Source organism: Mytilus edulis, chromosome 13 (genome assembly GCF_963676685.1).
Source record: "Mytilus edulis chromosome 13, xbMytEdul2.2, whole genome shotgun sequence".
NCBI classification, from domain to species: domain Eukaryota; kingdom Metazoa; phylum Mollusca; class Bivalvia; order Mytilida; family Mytilidae; genus Mytilus; species Mytilus edulis.
Window position 1 is genome coordinate 31,309,750 of NC_092356.1, and position 23,094 is coordinate 31,332,843.

Here is a 23,094-nt window from a genome sequence, read left to right on the forward strand (position 1 = left end):
CATAGAAAACTTAAGAATAAGCAACACCAACCCCACCAAAAACTAGGGATGATCTCAGGTGCTCCGGAAGGGTAAGCAGATCCTGCTCCATATGTGGCACCCGTCGTGTTGCTTATGTAATAACAAATCCGGTAAATAGTCTAATTCGGTAGGGCACATTCATTAAAAGAAAGTGGATTGTAGTTACGACGTAAAGAACCAACGAGTATAAACAGACATATTTGATGATGATGATGGTTGTCGTTTGTTGATGTATTTTATTGTTTCTCGTTTTTATATATATATAGATTAGACCGTGTGCTTTCCTGTTTGGATTGTTTTACATTTTTTGAGCCCTTCAAAGCTTTCTATTCGGTATGAGCCAAGGCTCCGTGTTGATGACCGTACTTTGACGTATAATGGTTTACTTTTACAAATTGCGAAATGGATTGAGAGTTGTTTCCTTGAAACTAATTCCAAATCTTCTTATATCTGTATTTTATAAAATAGCATATATTTTTTTTAAGGTATTTAGGGAAGATAAGACAAAAATGACCAGGGAGGTCTGATCGTTAAAGAACAACTTCAGTCTACCCTTAAGTTAATCTGTTCACTCTTGTATCACACGTTCCGCTTCGTTTGTCCTTTATCTAATTAGAGCCAAGCCTGATAATTGTGACAGGAGCACAGTCATGCCAAGTCCCGTCGTTTGATTCTTTTTTTGACATAGTTTAAGACTTTGTATTCAAAATCATATGCAGCAGCAAAAAAATACTGACGTCATTGACACAAAGGAAGGCCTCATGGAGGTGTCCAAGTTATCACATAATCACATTTTGTTGGCCAAATAATCACATATAATCATTTTTTTCTCAACAAGATAATCAAAGAATCAAATAGACAGTCCTAGATAATCTAATAATGAAAAATCAATATGCTGTCTCGAAATCAAATAATCCCTTTTAAAACGACCAAGTAATCACAATATAAAAAAAATCTTGAGAAAGCTGACCATGGAAATCAGCAAAACTTTTAAGACCATAGAAATTAGTCTGAGAATGAATCCTTGATAGCAGAGCATTGATTGTTTCTGTATAATTGTTTGGCCATTAGCTGTTTATCATTATTCTCTTGTCTGTAAAATCAATGAACCCCGTAAATTGCTGTCTCTTTGGGGAGTACCAACAATCGTTTTAGTCGTGCCAAAAAACAAGTCAAAGATTAAAAAAATATCATACGTCTTTATAGTTATGAACCTCGCAAATTGCTGTCTCTTTGAGGAATCCCAACAATCGTTTTAGTCGTGCAAAAGCAAAAAAAACAAGTCAAAGATTATAAGATATAATCATTTTTTTTAAAGTTATGAACCTCGCAAATTGCTGTCTCTTTGAGGTTTCCCAACAATAGGTTTAGTCGTGCAAATAAACAAGTCAAAGATTAAAAAAATATCATACGTCTTTATAGTTGTTCACCTCGCAAATTGCTGTCTCTTTGAGGATTCCCAACAATCGTTTTAGTTGTGCCAAAAAAATAAGTCAAAGATTAAAAAACATCATACTTCTTTATAGTTATTGCCAAAAAATCACGTCAAGGACACCAAAGGTATATTATTTTCACATCCCTGATTGTCATTTAACCACTACCAGCAGGAGTTGTAGGTTGAGTAATGGTAAGTGGGCAGTGGTAGCTGCAGCAGTGGTAACATCTGCAACAGTTGTAGCTACTGCAGCAGCAGTGGTAACTAACCCAGCAGTCAGAGCTAAAATAGAAAAAAATGTGAATCTATCTAACATCAATAGAAGAAGAAACAAATCTCAATAAAGCAATATTACACACACTAGGTAAACACACTATATAACAGTTTGGTGAAGGTATTTTTTGTACATCATATTTTTTTTAAATTTTATTTAAAACCATTACATCGGTAAGTATAATGTCAATTCGAGCAAAAATACAATTTTTTTTTGAATGTCTTCAACAGCCAGTGGTAGCAAATGAAACACTTTTTTATCAATGGAAAAAGGTAGTTTTTAACTCTCATTTAAGTATATGATATTAAATCTTTTACTTTCACTTTCCAGTAGGATTTGACAATGACCGTATTAGTGTATTACCAATGTTATTTCAACTGATCGGGCGGAACTTACGTTTCAATTTGCATAAGTAAAGGCAACAGTAGTATACCGCTGTTCAAAACTCATAAATCCATGAACAAAAAACAAAATCGGGGTAACAAACTAAAACCGAGGGAAACGTATTAAATATAAGAGAAGAACAACGACATAACACTAAAATGTAACACACATAGACAAAATCCCGCGAGAATAACAAATATAACATCAAAACCAAATACATGAATTTGGGATAGACAAGTACCATGACACGTCTTATCGCAATGTGAATTTACACTCAAAAATAAGAGAAAACAAACGACACAACGTTATAATGTAATACACACAGAAACGAACTATAATATAACAATGGCCATATTCCTGACTTGGTACAGGGCATTTTTAAAGGAAAAAATGGTGGGTTGAACCTGGTTTTGTGGCATGCCAAACCTCGCACTTTTATGGCCATGTGAAATATAACATCAAAATGACAACACAGGACTACAATATAAATAAATTGGAGAACACAATTGACAAAGAATCACACGAACAACAGCCAACAAAAGGCAACAAGTTCAAAATTTTAATACGCCAGAAGTGTATTTTGTCCACACAAGACCTACGTGTGACGCCCAGATACAAAAGTTTGAAAGCCGAAACGAGTACAAAGCCGAACAGCATCGAGGACCAAAAGATCAAAAAGGTTGTGCCAAAAACGGCAAGGGTTTTCTGTTAGTTACCAGAAAATCCCTATTATTTAGAATAATTTATACTTTTGCAAACAGTAAATTTTATAAAATGAATATTTAAAAGATGTACATGGTAAAACTGAAGTATTAACTAATTACAGGAAACAACTGAAATACATTTACATAGCCAGACATTTGAAACACAAAAGTAGACACATCCGAATAAGTTTAAACCTCTACGCCAAGTGACGTACTATTTGAAACTGAAAAATGACGAAAAAATGACGTCATTTGAATTTGTAAAACAGATCATCAAAAAATGAAAAATGACGTCATTTGAATTTGTAAAACAGTTCATCAAAAAATGAAAAATGACGTCACATAAGAATGAATAAGATAGAATTAGGATTGATTTAAGATTATATATTTGAACTAAATACTGATATTGCATTTAATAACAAAGCACATTTTAATACTTATTAATATCAAACTAAGGTAGCAATTAACTATATTATAAAACTATGTCCGGTTTGTTTTGAATCTGCTTACCCTTCCGGAGCACCTGAGATCACCCCTAGTTTTTGGTGGGGTTCGTGTTGTTTATTCTTTAGTTTTCTATGTTGTGTCATGTGTACTATAGTTTTTCTGTTTGTCTTTTTCATTTTAGCCATGGCGTTGTCAGTTTGTTTTAGATTTATGAGTTTGACTGTCCCTTTGGTATCTTTCGTCCCTCTTTCAAACGTAAAATATCGTACTGATTACGTTGAACGAAATCAAATCTGATAAATGAAGGCGGTGATTAATTTTCTTTACCATAACACATAAATATAATAGAAAAGACGTCAACACATTTGACAAAATCCGATGAGAATTACAAATATAACATTAAACATTTAAACGAAATACATGAATTTGGGATAGACAAGTACCGTACCACGTCTTATAGTAATGCGAGTTCACACTCGGCAAAACAGTCACAATCGGAAATAAGTCACGTTTGGTAATTAAAAGATTAGACGACATTATGACAAAACACAATCTACCATGTGGTAAAAATGTCCTTAGCTAGTTTGGTCAACGAAACATCGTATGGATCCACCAAATCGTGATGGTGTCCATAAAATTTACGGAGTGTCAATTTTAATCTGTCCTCCTCATAACTTTGTTGGAGCAGTTTCTGCGTAAGGAACACACTCCTGTATATGAAGTCCGTATAGTGTGAACAAGCACGAGAATAACGTATCAATTGTGATATGTAAACACCATACGAAGGGGCAGAGGGTATGTTACTGCTGAGAAATGGGAAATTGATAATTGGGAAGTTGAAATCGTCCCGTTTATCATAGATTTTCGTGTGAAGTCGTCCATCTACGTCAATATTGAGGAAAAGATCAAGGTATGAAGCAGTCCTTCTAGTATCAGTGGTATCCTTAATTTCAAGTTCACTTGGATATATGAGATGTAAGTATTGGCTGAATTATGGGTTATTCAATGATAGAACATCATCAATATATCGAAAAGTAAAATTAAAGAATTTCGCAAGGTGCTTTTTCTTTTTGTCTTTTAGAAGGTTCTGAATGAATTCTGCTTCATACGAGTACAAAAACAAATCAGCCAGCAGGGGTGCACAATTAGTACCCATTGGAATACCGACTGTCTGTTGAAATATAAATCCTCCAAACTCAACAAATATATTGTCGATCAAAAAGTCCAACATTTTGATAATATCATCTTCTGTATATTTTCTGGGAGATTCAGTGTGATTTTTCACAAAATATGAATTATTGTAACCCAAAACAAGAAATTTGTATCTACGATTTCCATTTTTATAGAAAAAGCTCTGTTTTATGAGATGGTGTAGTCGATCTTTCAACTGAGCATGGGGAAAAGTAGTATATAGCGTAGAAAAATCAAAAGTTTTTATGTTGCTGCAAAATTGCAAAGATTGTGATTGAAGGTTAAGCAGTAGATCTTTCGAATTTTTGAGAATCCACATCTGGTTAACACCACTGGTAGAATATATCTCCTCACAATATTTTTGAAGCCCATCTTTAACTGTCGAAAGAATAGTAGTCAGTACTTTAGAAAGATATTTGGTCGAACATTTTGAAGACCCAGCTATGTATCGTTCTTTATATGGAGTTTTGTGTAATTTAGGTATCCAGTATAATGAAGGCAAGTTTTCTTCGTTTTCTTTGATGTTGATACCAAAAGAAAGAAGGACAGATTTATGATTTTGTAAAATTTCGTCCTTGGTAAATGATGTTAAAGAATATGTAGGATTACCAGTAGTTTTATCAATTCCAAGCTCCACAGGTTCCATCAGAGGACAGTCTATTATATTATTCTGTTTGAAACTTTTCTGATTGTGAAATTTACTTTAAATGTGATTTATAATAAAATAAACAATAAACATTAAATGTTTGGACCCTATTTTTCTATCCTTGAATATGATCAATTCTATTTGCAACCTATCCTGTATACCCCTGCCCCCATACAAAAAGCATTCGGAATATAAGGGATTAAAAATATTTCAAAACTTAATTGAATAACGACATATGCATATTGTGCAACTGATATCGCGAAGTTTTACTTAATACTGCAACTAGTTGTGTTTACTTCCTAAATATAGTAACAAAGTTATATTTTGTATGATGTCAATTTCATCACGGAACACTTTTTCGACAATCAGGGGTTCGTTAAGGGATGAAAATAAGTTTGACATTTGTGTTACGATTTAAAAAGTTATCAATGTACATGTATTAGGTTGCAGTATAAAAACAATATTAATACTTTTTTGTACTCGACGCAAAACTGGGGAAGGGCTCGGTAGAATCTCGCTCTTCCCAAGTTTCTCAGCCTCATACAAAAAAGGTTTATATTTTTATTTCATTACCGTAATATTGTATACTTCTTATCCACAGGTTCCAAAGTTGGACAAGTTTTACGTGTTTTTAAACTTTGCTTTACAAGAAAATCAACGGCTGGGTTTCATTGTTTATTTTGCTAATACACGTATAGTGTTTACATATTCTAAGCGGATCAATGACCATAACTGGACACTTCATTGATGAGTTTATCCCAAAACACCTGTTTAAAGATGGACTGGTCTATGATGAGCAAACAGGTTAAACCCCGCCAAGTCAAGTGAAATAAATCAAGTAATAACAAATACAGGGAAAATTAACCCTACTTCTTTGTCGAGTAGGACAACTAAGCACAAATAGTACATGAATACAAACAGGTCAAGTAAGTTGAACATATACCTGCTACGGCAGCCGCGGGAGTTGCGGCCATAGTATTTGCTGTTCCGCTCATAAACTTATCCCGCTAATATTACAATAAAATATCAATAGTTAATGAGAATAAATATTCACGATTTTAATTTACAATCAGAAGAAGGACGTCTTTTTTATATAAGGCTTTTAATATATAAAATATACCACTGCGTGTTGTGTGATAATATATTTTCTCCAACGATATTTTTACTGCTGTATATTTAAAACGCGAGGCTTTTAAAACGACATGCTTAAACCTTTATCTTTCTTTTTCATTGTCTGTAACAGAGGGGCGAAAGATACCAGAGGGACAGTCAAACTCATAGATTGGAAATAAATTGACAACACAATGGCTAGATATAAAAAGACAAACAGACAAATAATAGTACAAAAGAGACAATATAGAAAACATGTAAAATGACGAGTTATATCATTAAGAATGGTCGCCCATATGACGTCACAACATGTTCAAAAGTCATTTTAGTTTAAAATTAGAAAATTTACCTTCATACGAATGCAATATTCATTTAAATATAACCTGATTTAACAATACGGCATTTACGACGGCAATAAATAAGAAGAAACTATAAGTTATGGTAGTACTAACGTAGAAGTGGAAATAAAAGCAGGGGTAATAACGATCCAAATCCACCATTAAGTCCGCCATCAAAGTCACCGTCTAACCCTCTATCAAGTTCGCCATTTAAATCACCGCCGAATTCACCACCAAATCCACTTTCCAGTATTCCTTCGCCTTCGATAACATAAACTGTCGGTCTTTCATCAACATCAGAGAACAATGCAGGTGCAGGAAATGTTCTGAACCCGCCACCTGGTGTACCAAAAATGGATGGTCCTATTCGCGATGGTGGTGGAAATATCTGACAACTAACATGAATAGGACCATGCGTTATTCTAATAAAAAAAAGTTATGACAAGCCTGGTTAGTTTAAGATACGCCATCTATTAACAGAAAAACGTATTTATATAGTTATTTTAATATTACAATGAAGAAAAAACATTACACATCGAACGGCAGGGATGAACGGACAGACACACAAATCAGTAAATATATCATGTAGCACTGCTATTATAAGTTTATTGTGAAACAATAAGATCACAACACAACTGCAATCAAATATTAAAAGTATTTTTGTAAGAGCAATGATATCATGCTTAGATAATGTTGGTTTCTAGAAGATGGCTTTCTCATTGGCAATCATACCATATATTCTTATACACCATTAACATGGAGGTCTCTTTCACACTTTTGTTTTAACCTTATAATTTATGAATAAAAAAATGAGAACGGCATTTCGTGTCGTATTTTATTATATTTATTTCCTCAAATATAATTTTGATGTAGTATTTTTAGAATTCACCCTTTAAGGCAACAAATATAGATAAAGTTATATATTGCAAAGTAATGTTCGATTCATTTGAATACCGATCCTGGGCCTAGTATTCATTATTATCTTGAAAAGGAGCTGCCTCGGATAGAAATCTACCATATGCAAGTGCACATTTACATGTACATGTATTAATCTTTGATTAGCTTCAGGAAAATATAACTTGTACAAGTACGAAATAAAAGATGAATTTTGGTCTATGTAATAGGGTTCTTATAACAACGCAATTTTCAAACAGTTACATACTTTTCATCGAGATATCAAGCCGAAATAGGATAACAGATATATTGATATTCACTTGCATAAGGTCGATTTCTATCCGACAGAGCCCAAAGGCCCAAAGGTCGAATACAATAAGATCAACCAAAATTATAATCAAAACAAAAAAATAACTGAGTTATGTTTCTAATACTATCTATTGAATCAAGTAATGTGTATTCAACGAGCAATCAATTAAATAAAAAATATAATATAAATGAAAATCTCTTTCTCTTTATGAGAGCGCACAAAAACATTATATGATGTCAACGAAGTTGCACCGATACAAAGTGAAAGGCCAAACCAGGTAAAACAGTTCATTGCATTTTCTACTTTAAATGTATAAAAAGTTTATAACAACTAATCAAAGAGTGAAAATATTGAAAAATGGTCAACGCATGACTGTTCAACATTGCTTATTTACACGACTTCGTGAATAAATGTGTCTTTGGTTACTCGTTAAGCGTTGGTCGACACTCTTATGTAAATAGCTTTTTTTAGTAAATAGAAATCATAAATGAGAAATTTATTAATTTTTTTTATATTTCTCATTAACCGTATATACTAAAGACCTAAATTTTTTTATATGAGTTTTTTTTTTATTATGACCTTCAATTTTAGAACAAGGTCAATTGTAATTTTGACATTCTAAATCTACACCTTTGCTTTTCCTTCATATTTATACATTATTTTGTATAAAGTTGCAAGACTTTGAAAAAGCCGACCGCGAGTGAACTTGCATAAAGCGGAAGAAGTTAATGCTGTACTTATTCAATGAAAAAGTATATAGAATCATATATTTTTGAAATAAGAGTCAAATTAACTATAATATAATATAAAAGCGGAATTTCATTTTTGAAACCGTAATTAACAAATTATCAACCTTTTTTCAAACTAAACTGTAGAAACCATATATTTTTGAAACCAGTATACAATAATCTATCATTTGACACAAAAAAGGATATGTTAAACTTTTCATATCAAATACTTCTTTGAGTGCGGAAAGGCCTTCGATTCTTCTCTGAACAATTTTGTTTAATCTTATTCTTTGCTTGTGCCTTTTTTAACTTTCGCAGTATTATTATCTCAAAAGATGTCGCTTAAATTTTGGAATATGATACTTTGACAGTGTATACGCTTTAAAAATTACCCTGTTTTAATAATCGAGCACATTTAATCATGAGAGATATTTCCCAAAACACTGTTTTTCTTGTTTCCACTACTTCTTAGCAACCATAAAAGATTGAGACATATTTATTTTACCAAACAACTCCCTATATCTTCGGGATGTTGGCAATTATGTTGATCGAAGCTATCCGTAGACTCCAACGAGAGTTATTCCCCCTTATGCATTTTGTATGAGGGTAATGCATTTCTTACTGGTAACCCAAAATTGATAGATACATATTGTCTTTTGATGGGAGGTCCTTTTTTAAGAAATAAAGGTCAATGTTAAAGGTCAAGGTCATGTTCTAAATTTTGGTTACATGACGTAACACATACTGTTTGGGTGAAAGTGTACGCTGGCATTAAATGGATGTTTATCACATACTGTAAATTCAGAAATTATTGCGTACATTTATTATTGCGATTTTGTCATTTTAAACTCAAATGCGATTTTGATTTTTACGATTTTGAGAACAGTACATATCAAATAATAAGGACATCAAAATTAAATGAACAACTGGTTATTTTGGAATGACATATTGATGATTTAATTAATTGAAAATTAATCATAGTATATTCTTCTGCACAAATAAACAGTTCAAGCGTGTCCTTCTTTATTTCAAATAATTAAATAATCACCGAAATCCAGCAGTTTTCACATCTCTGAATGGCCCAAGATCCAGTATAACAAAAATCATTTGACCGCATCAACCAACACTGACCATATTAGCACTATATTTTGTAAATATATATAGCTTCATAGTAAATCAGTAATATTTCTATGTCAGGATGGATTGTATAATAAAGATGACAGCAATATCGGAACACAATGACTCAAAATGTTTTCTGCATCAATTTAGAGTGCCAGCATGTCTTCTTTTTATTCAAAATATTGAAACGTAAACCAGTAGTTTTGATACCGCATGCTGACTCGTATAACAAAATTATTTGACCGCATAAACCAAAACTGACTATATTTGCAGTTTATTTTGTAAATATTTATAGCTTTATGCATTGTTATAGTTAATCTGTTATATTTCTATGTCAGAATAGATCGTATAAAAAACGGTGACAGCAATATTTGACGGCATCAACCAAAACTGACTATATTTGCAATTTAGTTTGTAACAATACATAGCCGCATAGTAAATCAGCAATATGTTGATGTCAAGATTGAATGTATAATACAAATGACAGCAATATTGAAACAAAACAACTTCAAAATGTGTGTCCGCATAAATTTTGAGTGCAAACATGTCCTCCTATTGTTCTATATATTGATACGTAACAAAATTTCAGTTGTTTTTGATACTTCAGACTGAGTCGTTCAACAAAACTATATGACCGCATCAACCAAAACTTACTTTATTTGCACTTTGTCAAGCAAATCTGAAATATTTGGAAATTAGGATGAATTGTATGATACAAATGACAGCAATATTGGAACTCAATGACGACAAAATTTTGTCCGCATTCATTCACAGTGCCGGCAGATCCCTTTTTATTCATTATATGGATAACTAACACACTTTTAGTATTCTTTATACCTCAGGCTGACTGGTATATCAAAGTTATATAACATGTATCTACCAAAACTGACTATATTTGCACTTGATTAAGTAAATCTTTATAGCCGCATAGTAAATCAGCATTTTTTTATGTTAGGAATGAATGTATTATACAAATGACAGCAATATTGGAACACAATGACTACAATTTGTTTTCTGCATTAATTTAGAGTGTCAGCATAATTATCCTCCTTTTGGAAGGCATTGTTTTAAAACATTACACGGGGAGTTAGATACTAGAAGATGCCGACAATATAGGCCGCAACATGGAATCAATTGGTCGTGAGATTACGTTTCATTTCATTGCAGGATCATTCTTTCAGGTTTGTCACAATTGATTGGAGTATGCGTCAGATGAAAGCGAAGAGAGGTAAATATTGCACTTTTCAGTTGACTGACAGTGTATCATCGTTGGCGGATGTTTCATTTAACCGAAGGTAAGATGAGTTCCTGTTCGTGTTTCGAATGCTTTCAAAAATATTTCAATTTGTGTTGAAAAAAACGGAAAAGACATCGGTGATTAGTTGGGTAATTTTGCGCTCCATGTCAAGAGATATTGGAAATTTTCCTGTTCAGGAAGAAACGTTTGACGATCAAGTTTTCGACCGAATATAACAACACTCTGTCTGACCGCAGGCTTGGTTTATCGACTGCATGGGAAGACATCAATGGATTAACCCGGATAGTTTTATAGGGACAAATGTCATCAGATTACTTTCAAGATTAACTTTGCACCTTTAAAGGTAAATCCTTGTGCTTAAAAGCTATGTTTGCTTTGAACAAACTTTTTCCTACACCGCACTTGTTTGTATCAAGAAAGGAAAGTGTGTTATGCTAATACGCGTACTAAATACACATAAGATGACGAAGAGATAGACCCATATCTCTAGTTGATGAAGAAAAGAGCTATTGTATTTAGCTTTTTAAAGACAAGTTATATTATGGTCATGACCAATTTTGAATTACAAGATAAGAAAATTGGCATTACATTGCAGTTTCCATCACTTCCCTAAAAAAATTGATGAGTTTTATCTTTTTTACCTGGATAATCCCACTTAGAATTACACCAAGGTGTCTCTCTACAAAAAAACTTCGATGAAAATTCAAAACGGAAAGTCAAAATCAAATGGCAAGATCAAATGATAAAACAGATCAAACGAACGGACAATAACTGTCATATTCCTGACTTGGTACAGGCATTTTCAATTGAACCTGGTTTTAAAGCGCTAAACCTCTCACTTGTATGAGAGTCGCATCACATCCAATTAAATTGACAATGATGGGTGAACAAAATGTCACAAATAGGCGAACAACAACAACACGAACCCCAACAAAAAACTGGGGATAATTTTAGGTGGTCCAGAGGATAAGCGGATCATACTCCACATGTAGCACCTGTCGTGTAGTTTATGTTATTACAAAATAAATAGTCTAATTCGGTAAGTCACATTCGTGAAAAGGGATATATATTTTATTAGTGCTGTGCTCCAGGGGATTTCAGTACTGTGATTAACGGCGGCGCAGAAAGTATTCCTTAAAATCTGATATTTTTCACCATTCCTAATCTAGTGAAACACTATTGAAATAATAAAACATAAATTCACATTTCATATAGCATCGAAACGTTGAATGCGCTAGTGCGATGTTGTTGCTTATCACAGGGATTATCAACTGCTGAATTGACGACAGAAGTCAACCAATAAAATTTGGCGGAACATGACTTTTTGCATAAGAACATTTTTTTCTTTCAAATCCATATTTAGCATGCATGAAGGTTAAAGCAAGTGCAGTGGTATAATGATCTATAATGTCAATTTCCAAATACAAAAAAGAAGATGTGTTATGATTGCCAATGAGACAACTGTCAAAAAGAGACCAAAATGTCACAGATATTAACAACTAAAGGTCACCGTACGGCCTTCAACAATGAACAAAGCCCATACCGCAAAGTCAGCTTCAAAAGGCCCCGAAATGACAATGTAAAACAATTCAAACAAGAAAATTCACGACCTTATTTATCTAAACAAGTAAACGAAAACAAATATGTAACACATAAACAAACGACAGCCACTGAATTACAGGCTCCTGACTTGGGACAGGCACATACATACATAATATGGCGGGGTTAAACGTGTTAGCGGGATCCCAACGACCCCCCTTACCCGGAACAGTGATTGATTCCATGTTATACAAAAGGCTGATTGATTCCATGCAATACAAAACATAATGAAAATCGTCGTTCCGCCTGTGTTGGCATGAATGTTTTGGTAGACCAAATACGTCAACGTAATCTGTTAACATGTTGGCTTTTATTTTCAAATTGTCAATGATGGAATTTTTCTTTACAACAGCTAAATATGATGAAGACATGGATCACCAACTCGGGTCACGTGAATATGATGGACATACCGTACGTCAGATTATTCATAAATCAAACAAACTTCTAACAAAACCGAATTCAAAATCACATTTCTGTTTATGTTTAATACCAAAAATATACCTTTTTTCAAATCATACCTTTCAAATTGTAGATTATGCCACAACTATTTTGGTCTCATGTCGAATTTCTCTCCACTAAACCCTTTGTGAGACGATAAGTATACCGTTAATGAGATACGAAATACTCTAAATTATAAAGAACACACACAAAATAGTTTACGTGATTTTGAGAAATTAAATGTGATGTTGATGATAAATGGTTCTCTCTGTTGAATGTATTAATAACCTTGTGACAATTTAGGGGATCATTACGTATTGTACAATTTACTGCCCTGCAGATGTCTTCAATTTTCAATTTTATGATGTTTAAGCCAGTTTTTCATTTATTCATTATTCTCGTCCATTTGTTTGATGTGCTATAGATTTTGCATTTGATTAGGGACTTTCTGTTTTAATTTCTTCTTTTTTCCGGAATTCATTGTTTTTGTGATTTTACTTGTTCCACTACTATGGATTTATTACATTCGTTGTAAACCAATTATCGATGGTTTCGTGGGGTACAGGTGAAACATGAATTTAAATATTCAACACATGACAAAGCCTTGTATGCAGAAATTAGCAAAACCACGAAAACTAATATCTTCAAAAAAAAGTTTTTATGAATTCACGAAAATTTATATCCACGAAAAAAATGAATCTACAATTCATTCTATGCTTTATATTTCAGCAATAAATTATTTTTATTCTTCATTTTTGACCCTCTACATAATGCCATTTTGCTCTATTTTGTTATTCCAAACCAGAACCTCGTATATTGCTGTCTCTTTGAGGACTTCCCAAAATCTCGTTTTATTCGTGCATTTATAAAAGGAATGATAACAGGATTATAAACTATTTATATTAGCATCAAATAAACAAACGTTGGGTACACACAATATTTATGTTCGTTTATTAAGTAGTGGTGGGAGCAGCAGCAGTGGTGGCAGCAGCAGCCGTGGTGGCAGCAGCCGCAGTGGTAGCGGCAGCAGCAGCGGCAGTGGTATCTACTGCGGCAGCAGCTGAAATAGAAAAAAGAGACAATCAATTTACATCATAACAGTCATGAAATGATATAGTGTATTAAACAGATGTAGCGGATAGGATATGAGGGGTCGAATATTCCAATTTCTAGGGAAGAAATAATTTTTGGAAATGAACCTGTTTTCGTTTGTTGATGTGGTTAATAAATGTGTGTCGTTGCAAGCTTTTTATATAGATTATACCGTTAGTTTTCCCATTTGAATGGTTTTACACTATTAATTTTTCGGCTCTTTACAGCTTGATGTTCGGTGTAAGACAAGACTACACGATGAAGACCGTACTTTGACCTATAATGGTTAACTTTTATAAATTGGGACTTGGATGGAGAGTTGTCTCATGGGCACTCATACAATCTCTTTTCATATTTGTTGTCCCGGTAAGACTGGTTTGTAAATAAAGCAAGGCAGTATAAAAAAAAAGTTTACAAAAGGCTAAATAATCTGTGTTTAAAAAACAATTCGAAGTGAAATAAACAAGCGTGACTAGCAACAGGTGAAATAGAAAATTTTGTTTCTTGAAAAATAACGCTCACTCTTTGTCCCCCTCATTTTCTTTTCCCTCGTAATTGAACGTCTCCTTACTGTGAAAAACACCGTTATGTATTACATGTATTATATTCACCGCGGTGATTGCGATGGCCGAGTGGTCTAAGTAGTTATTTCTGTTTAAGAGAAAGAAAAACATAGATACTACTGTATTCACATGCCTGTTAATACTGAGGTTGTGCGTTCGAACCCCGCTAATTTAATATAACTGTCAGTTTTCCTATCTCCGAGCACTCCGGCTTCCCCCATCAATAAAAGCTCGCTGCCACGACATAGCCCAAAAGCAGTGCTTAAAAATTGCGTTAAAACACCAAAAATCAAATTATATTAACTGTTTCCTACACAGGCAAATTTCACTCACATTAATATCACGTGCATTTGAATTCATGTGAATCTCATGTGAAATTTCTATTAATTAAACCTCAAACGAGCTGAAACATGTTTCTTTTAAAACAAAAGTAAAATCCCCAAAAAAACCGAACTCCGAGGAAAAATTCAAAACGGAAAGTCCCTAATCAAATGGCAAAATGAAATAACAATTATCAGAAACTGTTTGGTATAGATTTAAAAACCGGAAAAATATTTGTCAATGGATCTTAAGCAAGCAATAACCAATATATGATGCTAGAATGAACATATATGGTTTTTTTTTAGGCGAAGCTTTAAAAAAAAAAGGCGGATTTACAACAAAATAATAAACACACATTGTCCTTTCATTTGTTTCACATCAAGATATATTTTGAAATAGTGTTCTTACTTAAGTTCATAATTTAAAAGTCATATGTGTTTATCTTTATATTCTTACATTTATCGGCTTTATTTGTAAGCAGGACATCAAACTGTTAAAGCCGGAAGAAATGATTTAAGATGGTTCCAAAAACCTCGACTCAAATCATTTTTGCGCGTTTAATTTTCATAATATTTGAGCATTTGACAAAAAAACATTAATTAAAAAAACACACTTTATCGAGAGAAATTATTGGATACATAGCAGTTTGACAAATCTAATTTTGATCATTGAGAAACTTAATATTTCCATTACAACAGAATGTGATGAAAACGTTCGACTTATTTATACAGTTATAATCCTGTAATGTTCTGTATTTGTCCCTGGATTTATGAGTTTTGAACAGCGGTATACTACGGTTGCCTTTATTTACCTTAAACCGCAGGAACTTCATATAAACTACCTTCAATAGCAACATGTAGCATTAAAGAACATTTTTGATTACAAGGAAATAAGTAATTTTTTCCTACTTAGGATTTTTTTTTCTGTAAGTGAAACAAATACATCATAAAACTATTAATACTGCTTTTCTGACAAAGACAACGTGAGGTAACTGAAGACAAATTTGCCAGTAAAGATTAAAATATACCTGTTGCGGCCATAGCAGTTGTAGCTGTTGTCGTTGTAACAATACCCAAAGCCATTACTACAATTTGATATAAATTATTTGTGTTAATACATGTTCAAGAGACATAGTTGATGCAAAAACACAAAGGAAAATTGAACATAACTAAACATTTCGAATTTTTTTTTAATGTTTTTTTGAACATGGTTCGAATGTTTTCTCATACTGCATGGCAATGTTCATCTTGCAGGAATCTTTAATGATCATTTAAGAAATTACTGTAATAGTTTTTCTGTCTATGAAGAAATAACATTAAAAATGTGGTGCAAACTGAATAACCCGCGTAAGGTGTTATTTTAAAGTGTGCACCACATTTCTTATGTTAACCTCAATTATCGAGAGGGACATAATTTTAATTATTTTTACCTCATAATTTAGGGTAACACAGAAAAATAGGATATAATATATACCGTGTGCTTGTTTCATAGATATAAGTCTTTGAAATGATTCTCTCTTATTTTCATTCATTTGATATTGGCAGCATTTTTCTTTCAAAAACTATGTGAAAATAATAAATATTTCATAAAATTTTCAAATATGACTTTTAAAACTATATGCAATAAAATTATAAAAATGGCTTAGTAGGCAACTTTTTTTAATTAACACTAGATAGATAAAACCAGATAATTCCGAATATCTGACATGTGGAAAACGTGATAATCATCATCAGTTACGTTGGAGAGTCATTCAATGATATTGTGATTGTACAACCATGACATAATACAGTCTACAGGTTGATGACATTAACAAGAGGAATGTAAAAATTTGAATAAAAAAATCTACCAATTCTTAAACAGAACATATGTTCATAGTTATATGTTTATGGGGAGTTGCAACCTAAATTAAAATACATATCAATATAAGGTCAATGTCACAAAAATATAAAAAAATTTGTATGAGGCTGAGAAACTGGGGAAAGTTGAGGTTTGACCGATCCCTTTCGTAGTTTTGTACCTAATACAACAAAAAAGTTAATACTTTTCTGACATTGACCTAATATTGTTTACTTACTTCAACTTACATTAATACATTGATAGCTATTTAAATTGTAAGTTTAATATCAAACTTATTATTATCCCTAATTAAACCTCTGATTGTGGATAAAGTTATCGATATTGATTTAGACATTGCACAAAATATAGCTGTGTTACTATATTTAGGAACACAACTAGTTGCAGTATAAAATTGCATTCTGATTTTAGATAATAATTACATACTTTTTTTAGATTACAATAACATACTTATTTTAGATAATAATTACATAATTATTTTAGATAATAATTACATAATTATTTTAGATAATAATTACATAATTATTTTAGATAATAATTAAATACCTATTTTAGATAACAATTATTTCTTTAAGTATTACTTACACAGTAAGGGTATGGCTAACAGTGGCAATAATGATTCCAACCATCCACCCATTGTATTATCCAATCCATTTTCTTCAACCAATAAAACGGTCCGTCTTTCTTCATCAGGTCGTCTAATAGGAAACGGTCTAGGTATAGGTATAGGCAATATGCTCATCCCAGCTGGAGGTCCTTTTCTCTGTGGCGGTTGGGGTGGAAATTTATGACAGCTAACCTGTACCGGACCATACGTCAATCCAATGAAAATTACTACGACACGTATGGTCAGTTTGATATACGCCATCTTTTTAAAACAAAAATATAATTAACCAAGGTATTTCTACATTTAAATGCATAATAAACATATTCAAAATAGATCAATGATTGTTCGACTGAAGATACATATATTACTAAGAGCAAAGGAGTAGGTTCGATAAGGCCCTAAACTGGCCCTTATTTTTAACTTAAATTTCAAAGTAGAATTTATTGACTAATATCCCAATCATTCATAACTAATACAGTGACTTGATAGGCAATAAGCCTTTTTGTTGAAAATTTACGTGTCTGTGTTCAACTGATGTCGTCACAAAAAGTAATCGTTGTTATTTTCAACAAAAAATCAAGGTAAATTGGTAAATTTTCAAATGATTATTGGACATGAAACATAGCGCGCATACGTCGACAAAAATGATCTTTGAAAACAATATTTGTTATGACATTTTAAATATTCAACTTGAATATTTAGTTTGTCGACGCCTGTGCTCTATGTTTCCTGGTCCTAAATTTGCATAAAATCCGGACAATTTTGTTAAATTTCATCAAAATCTCTTATTTTGACCTATTTTGGATGTGAAAATCAACGCATTAGAATAAAAATTTCACACAAATAGTTCTATTTAACTTTCTAACTTAAAACATTTGTTATCTGTAACCATTGAACTTTATAATGGGTCCAAATATGGCCCTTACCGAACTTACTCCTTTGTTAACATGACAAGTGTTACATATCAACAGGACAAACGTAACAATTTTTGTAATCAAAAGGTAACATAAGACATTGACACTTGAATTTGATTGATTGATTGATTGTTGGTTGCTTTACGCCACATTAGCACAAAAAGGCTATATCGCGGCGAGAGCTAATTCGAATATTTTTTACAATTTAATACACTTGAATTTGAAGTCAACAGGTTGATATTTTTGTTTGAGTAAATATAATTTATGTTTGTTATAAAAAAAAATGTGCTTTCCTGTCCATTTGTGTAAATAACAACTAAATCGTTTGCGTTTCGTTCGTTGTTACATGATAAATATTTTGTTAATTGTTACATGCATGCTGGCTTGTTATTCATGTGATTTTCATATTTTTCTACATGGGTAAATATTTCTATCTTCATTAAATTTTTAACAAGGTAATATGTTAAGGAGGATTGGAGAAGTTTTTTTTTTTAGTTTTCCATATTTTTTACCAAATCATCTTTTGAACACATATTTTGATTTTGACAAACAAATCGGCTTCCCTTCAGTTAATGCGTGCTGAACGTACACGCATGTTGCAAGCTAGCCTGAGAAAACCTTATGAAGGAACTATTGTGTATAAAAAAATATCCATAAATGCTATACATGTAGTTATTATAACGAAAGGTTAAAATTTAATATAAACAAATAATTAAACTACTTCAACCATGCAAAAAGCTATCACATTCTTTGAATTAAAATACTGACATTTCCCAGTAAAACAAATAGAGAATTCAGATAAGAAAAAATCTTGTAATCTCACCTTTAACTACAAGAACAGCATAAGAACATTAAAAACATATGTCACTGGTTTCGTATCCAATATTTACAGATTTCACGATGAACATTCGAAAAATATTCCTGGTATCTTTCGCCTCTCTTTATCCCTTATGGGAAGAGATAAAGAGCTCTATATACGGTATAACAGAGAAAAGGGTATCCCATAAAAAATACCGTGGCTATTGTTGTGTGTTTGTTCATCTACATTGGCTAGAAGTGTAAAGGGGGGGGGGGGGGGGGGGTCGAGATCTAACAAAGAATATTTCAACCCGCCGCTTTATCGCCTATCACATGTCAGTAGCCTCTTATCATTGTAAGTCTTTAAGGTTTTATTTTTAGATCATTCATATGTTTTGGAGTTTAATTTGTATCCATTTTCACTGAACTAGTTCACCTTTTACTTAGGGGACAGCTGACACCCGCGCCCGGGTGCGGGATTTTCTCGTTGTGTTGTCGCCTTCGGCTGTTTTATGTCCGTTGGTTGGATTGTACCCTCTTCATTTGCTCTTTGACAAATTCCCATTTTCATTCTTAATTCTAAATTTAATAAACAGTTGAATCTTAACTTGAAGAAATAAAAATTTATTTATTTGTTAATTAATGTTAGGGGCAAGACAAATACTTTATATTTACCATGGCAAAACATATAGCCTTCTTTAAAGTTAAAAGATAAATTTGTAAAGTTTATAATATTTTAAAAGACTTAAATGTTAAAAACAAATAGCCTATTGTATAAGGCATTCATAATAATAGTTTTGCAAGATTTTATATAAAAATGTTCCTACTTTTTATATAGTCTATATAATATAAGTTTGTTGATTCAGTATTGCGAAAAAAGCAACCAAAGTTCAAATGAAGTGGATGAAAAAATTATAGGTAATCGTACGACCTTCTACAATGAGAAAAAACATATTGCATAGTCGGCTTTAAAAGGCATGAAAAGTTGATGCAATTCAGCTGAGAAAACAAGCAACCCAATTCATTACAAAATAATTTATGAAAAACAAATACAACAAACATGAACAAACGACAACTACAGACTCCTTGCTCCTGGCTCCTCTAATAACCACAATCAATAACCATCGTTATTCAGCTATGAATAAAAATAAATTATTTACTTTTTTCATTAAATAAATGAAAAATAACATTTTTAACTCAATGATAAATGTTCTTTGTATTAATTGCAAGTTCAATCGGCCGAATTCAAAATAAATAGTGAAGTGAAGAATAACAATTCATTTACCTTTGTGTTGGCTTGTTTGTCCTGTCCAAGAAAATGTCCCTACCCAATCCTTTTATATGCAGTGATAAGGAAGATATGCCTTCGTGGAACTCTACATGCATACCAAATATTGTATATTTAGATAAAAAAAAAACTATTGATGACATAACTTATAAAGTATAGAGAACACCATGTTATTTTGTTCAATAGTACAATTTTACGTCATCTTGTATGTAGAAGTACACATTATTTCATTTGCATTACTACGAAAGTTGATTAGAAATTATCGGACCAAAACCAAAATCCAGTCACATCTATTGCACTAACGGTAATGTTTTTTTTTATTGTTGTTTTAAGACTAAATTTCATATGTTCCCATTGTCAACTCGAAACTTAGGGACGACATCTAAAGTTCAATGTAGGATAACAAGAAAGGTTGTTTTCACTTCCCCACTCCCCCCTCTTAACTTAATTTTGAAAAATTGGATTGACCAATAAGGATATATATAAAATCGATGTCAATTAAACAAAACTTGCACAATTTCGATCCCCACTCCCAAACTATTTGAATTAAGTCCTTCATTGATTGTTTTATTGTTTTATGTCATCCCTTACGAAACGGGGAATCTACTATTTGATTTCTAAAAAAAACAAATATATCCCCAAAGAAGGTAAAACCATTGAGCTATGTCATGATCTTATTTTGCTAAAATAGTATCTATCTTTCCACAATAGTTTCAGCAAAAAACACAAAATATTGATTCACATCATTTTTCGTTTTTAAAAAACTTATCCATTTTTTTGGAAAATGTCCTCTGAAAGTTTATTAATTGTACACTTTTAGAAGATCCGTGATCCTTTCTAATGATCATGAAAGAATTTGCAATACTATAGGATTTATTTGTTATGAGTTTTTTATATTAAGAAAACGACTGCTTTTATGAAATTCATATCAGCTCAATCATTACTATTTTTGTTTCTTTTTGTGTGTGTCTATTTGTAATCTGATTAAACGATATTCCTTTTGTTGAATGATAAGCATGACAATTGGTGTAGTACAGTATTCGTATTAGCATTCACTAAAAGTCATTAGTATTCTAACAAATATCCAAGAAAAAAAAAACAAGTTTAACTATTTAGATAAAGGCAATAGTAGTATGTACCGCTGTTCGAAAGTCATAAATCGATTGAGAAAAAACAAATCCGGTTTACTGAGGGAATCATATCAATATAAGAGAAAAGCAACGAAACAACAGAAACACTGACGTGCAACAAATAAACAAACGACAATGCAACACACACAGAAAGGAACAATAAGATAACAATTGCCAAAATGAACATAAATCCCGACGAGAATCATTGATAAGAAACAATTTGATGTGAGTTAGAGCACGTTTTTGTCTTGTCCCCCTAATATATATCCTCAAAATTAAACACGACAGGTAGCGTCGATACATATATAAGTAACAAGGAATAAGGTTAACAATGTCAAGTGAATAAACCTTTCCAAAACTCATTAGTATATTTTGAACAAATATTTTAATCTTTTTGTTAAAAACACTTGTTATTAAGGACACATCAATGTTCAAGACAAACGTTTTGCTTTAAGGAAAAATTAACATATCTTAAATTATGTTAGACAGGAAGTGAACTTCATTTTTTTTACATATAAATAAGACCGTTAGTGTTCTCGTTTGAATTGTTTTACATTGTCATTTCGGGGCCTTTTATAACTGACATTGTGGTGTGGGCTTTGCTCATTGCTGAAGGCCGTACGGTGACCTATAGTTGTTAATTTCTGTGTCATTTTGGTCTCTTGTGGAGAGTTGTCTCATTTGCAATCATACCACATCTTCTTTTTTATATTCAATATTTTCAAGCTGATGATAATGCATATTAGATTTAATTGAAGGTACTTGTGATTCACAAATTTGATCATTTTTTGTCCCTTCGACTGAACGCAAATAAACAGAAGAAGAATTATCAATAGATCCTCATCTACCAAAATCAAACTATAAATTATGTAGCTGAGATTAACTTATACAGGCGTAGTAACTAGGGTATGGACTGACATTTCATATAAAAATTTTAAAGATAGTTTTCAAACCCACCAACTATGTCATGGTAAGAAGCTACTTGTAGTTTTTAGCTTAAAACGTCAACTCGAGGCCACACTATCAAAAAAATATGAAATACTGTGAATTTATCGATGATGTGAATCAATCATTATCCCCATCGTACCAAACTTTTATAAGTTACATGTATCTGGTTTTATTTTACCATTATAATCACTCTGAGGAAAAAAAACCAAAAGTTTCTTTGTGACAAGTTTGTCCATACACAAAAAAACAGTAAAAGTCTGAAATGACCTATATCTGTACTCGACTGTACTGATTTCACTCGACCATTATGCATTGATCTTAAATTTACTTGATATGCCTCGACTGTAGTCTGAACCTTTTTTACAGTCTCAACTTGTACTTTACCTTTTTTTATTGGGGTGTCGTCTTGCGTATTCTTTATTTTTATATGTTGTGTAATGTGTTCTATTGTTTGTCTGTTTTTTTTCTTTCAATTTTAGCCATGCGTTGTCAGTTTATTTTCGATTTATGAGTTTGACTGTCTATCTGGTATCTTTTGTCCCTCTTTCCTGACTAATACTTTACATTTTATATAGCATTTCTGTGTTGACATACATTTTCATTGATATGGTTATAATTATACATTAACTATTTACAAAACTTTGAGTTATTGCAATTCTAAGGCTTTTCTACCTCAAAAATAG

General features: G+C 32.1%; 1 protein-coding gene across 1 annotated transcript; it reads right to left on the reverse strand.

Moving 5' to 3' along the window:
* Positions 1 to 13,794: 13,794 nt before the first annotated feature.
* On the reverse strand, positions 13,795 to 20,393 carry LOC139501697 (uncharacterized). The gene is made up of 4 exons (XM_071290844.1): positions 20,331 to 20,393; positions 17,312 to 17,594; positions 15,900 to 15,956; positions 13,795 to 13,956 (listed from the first exon to the last, which is right to left on the reverse strand). Exons 2-4 carry the CDS (start codon positions 17,592 to 17,594, stop codon positions 13,850 to 13,852), a joined length of 447 nt encoding a protein of 148 aa, XP_071146945.1. The 5' UTR covers positions 20,331 to 20,393; the 3' UTR covers positions 13,795 to 13,849.
* Between the last annotated feature and the right edge of the window lie 2,701 nt (positions 20,394 to 23,094).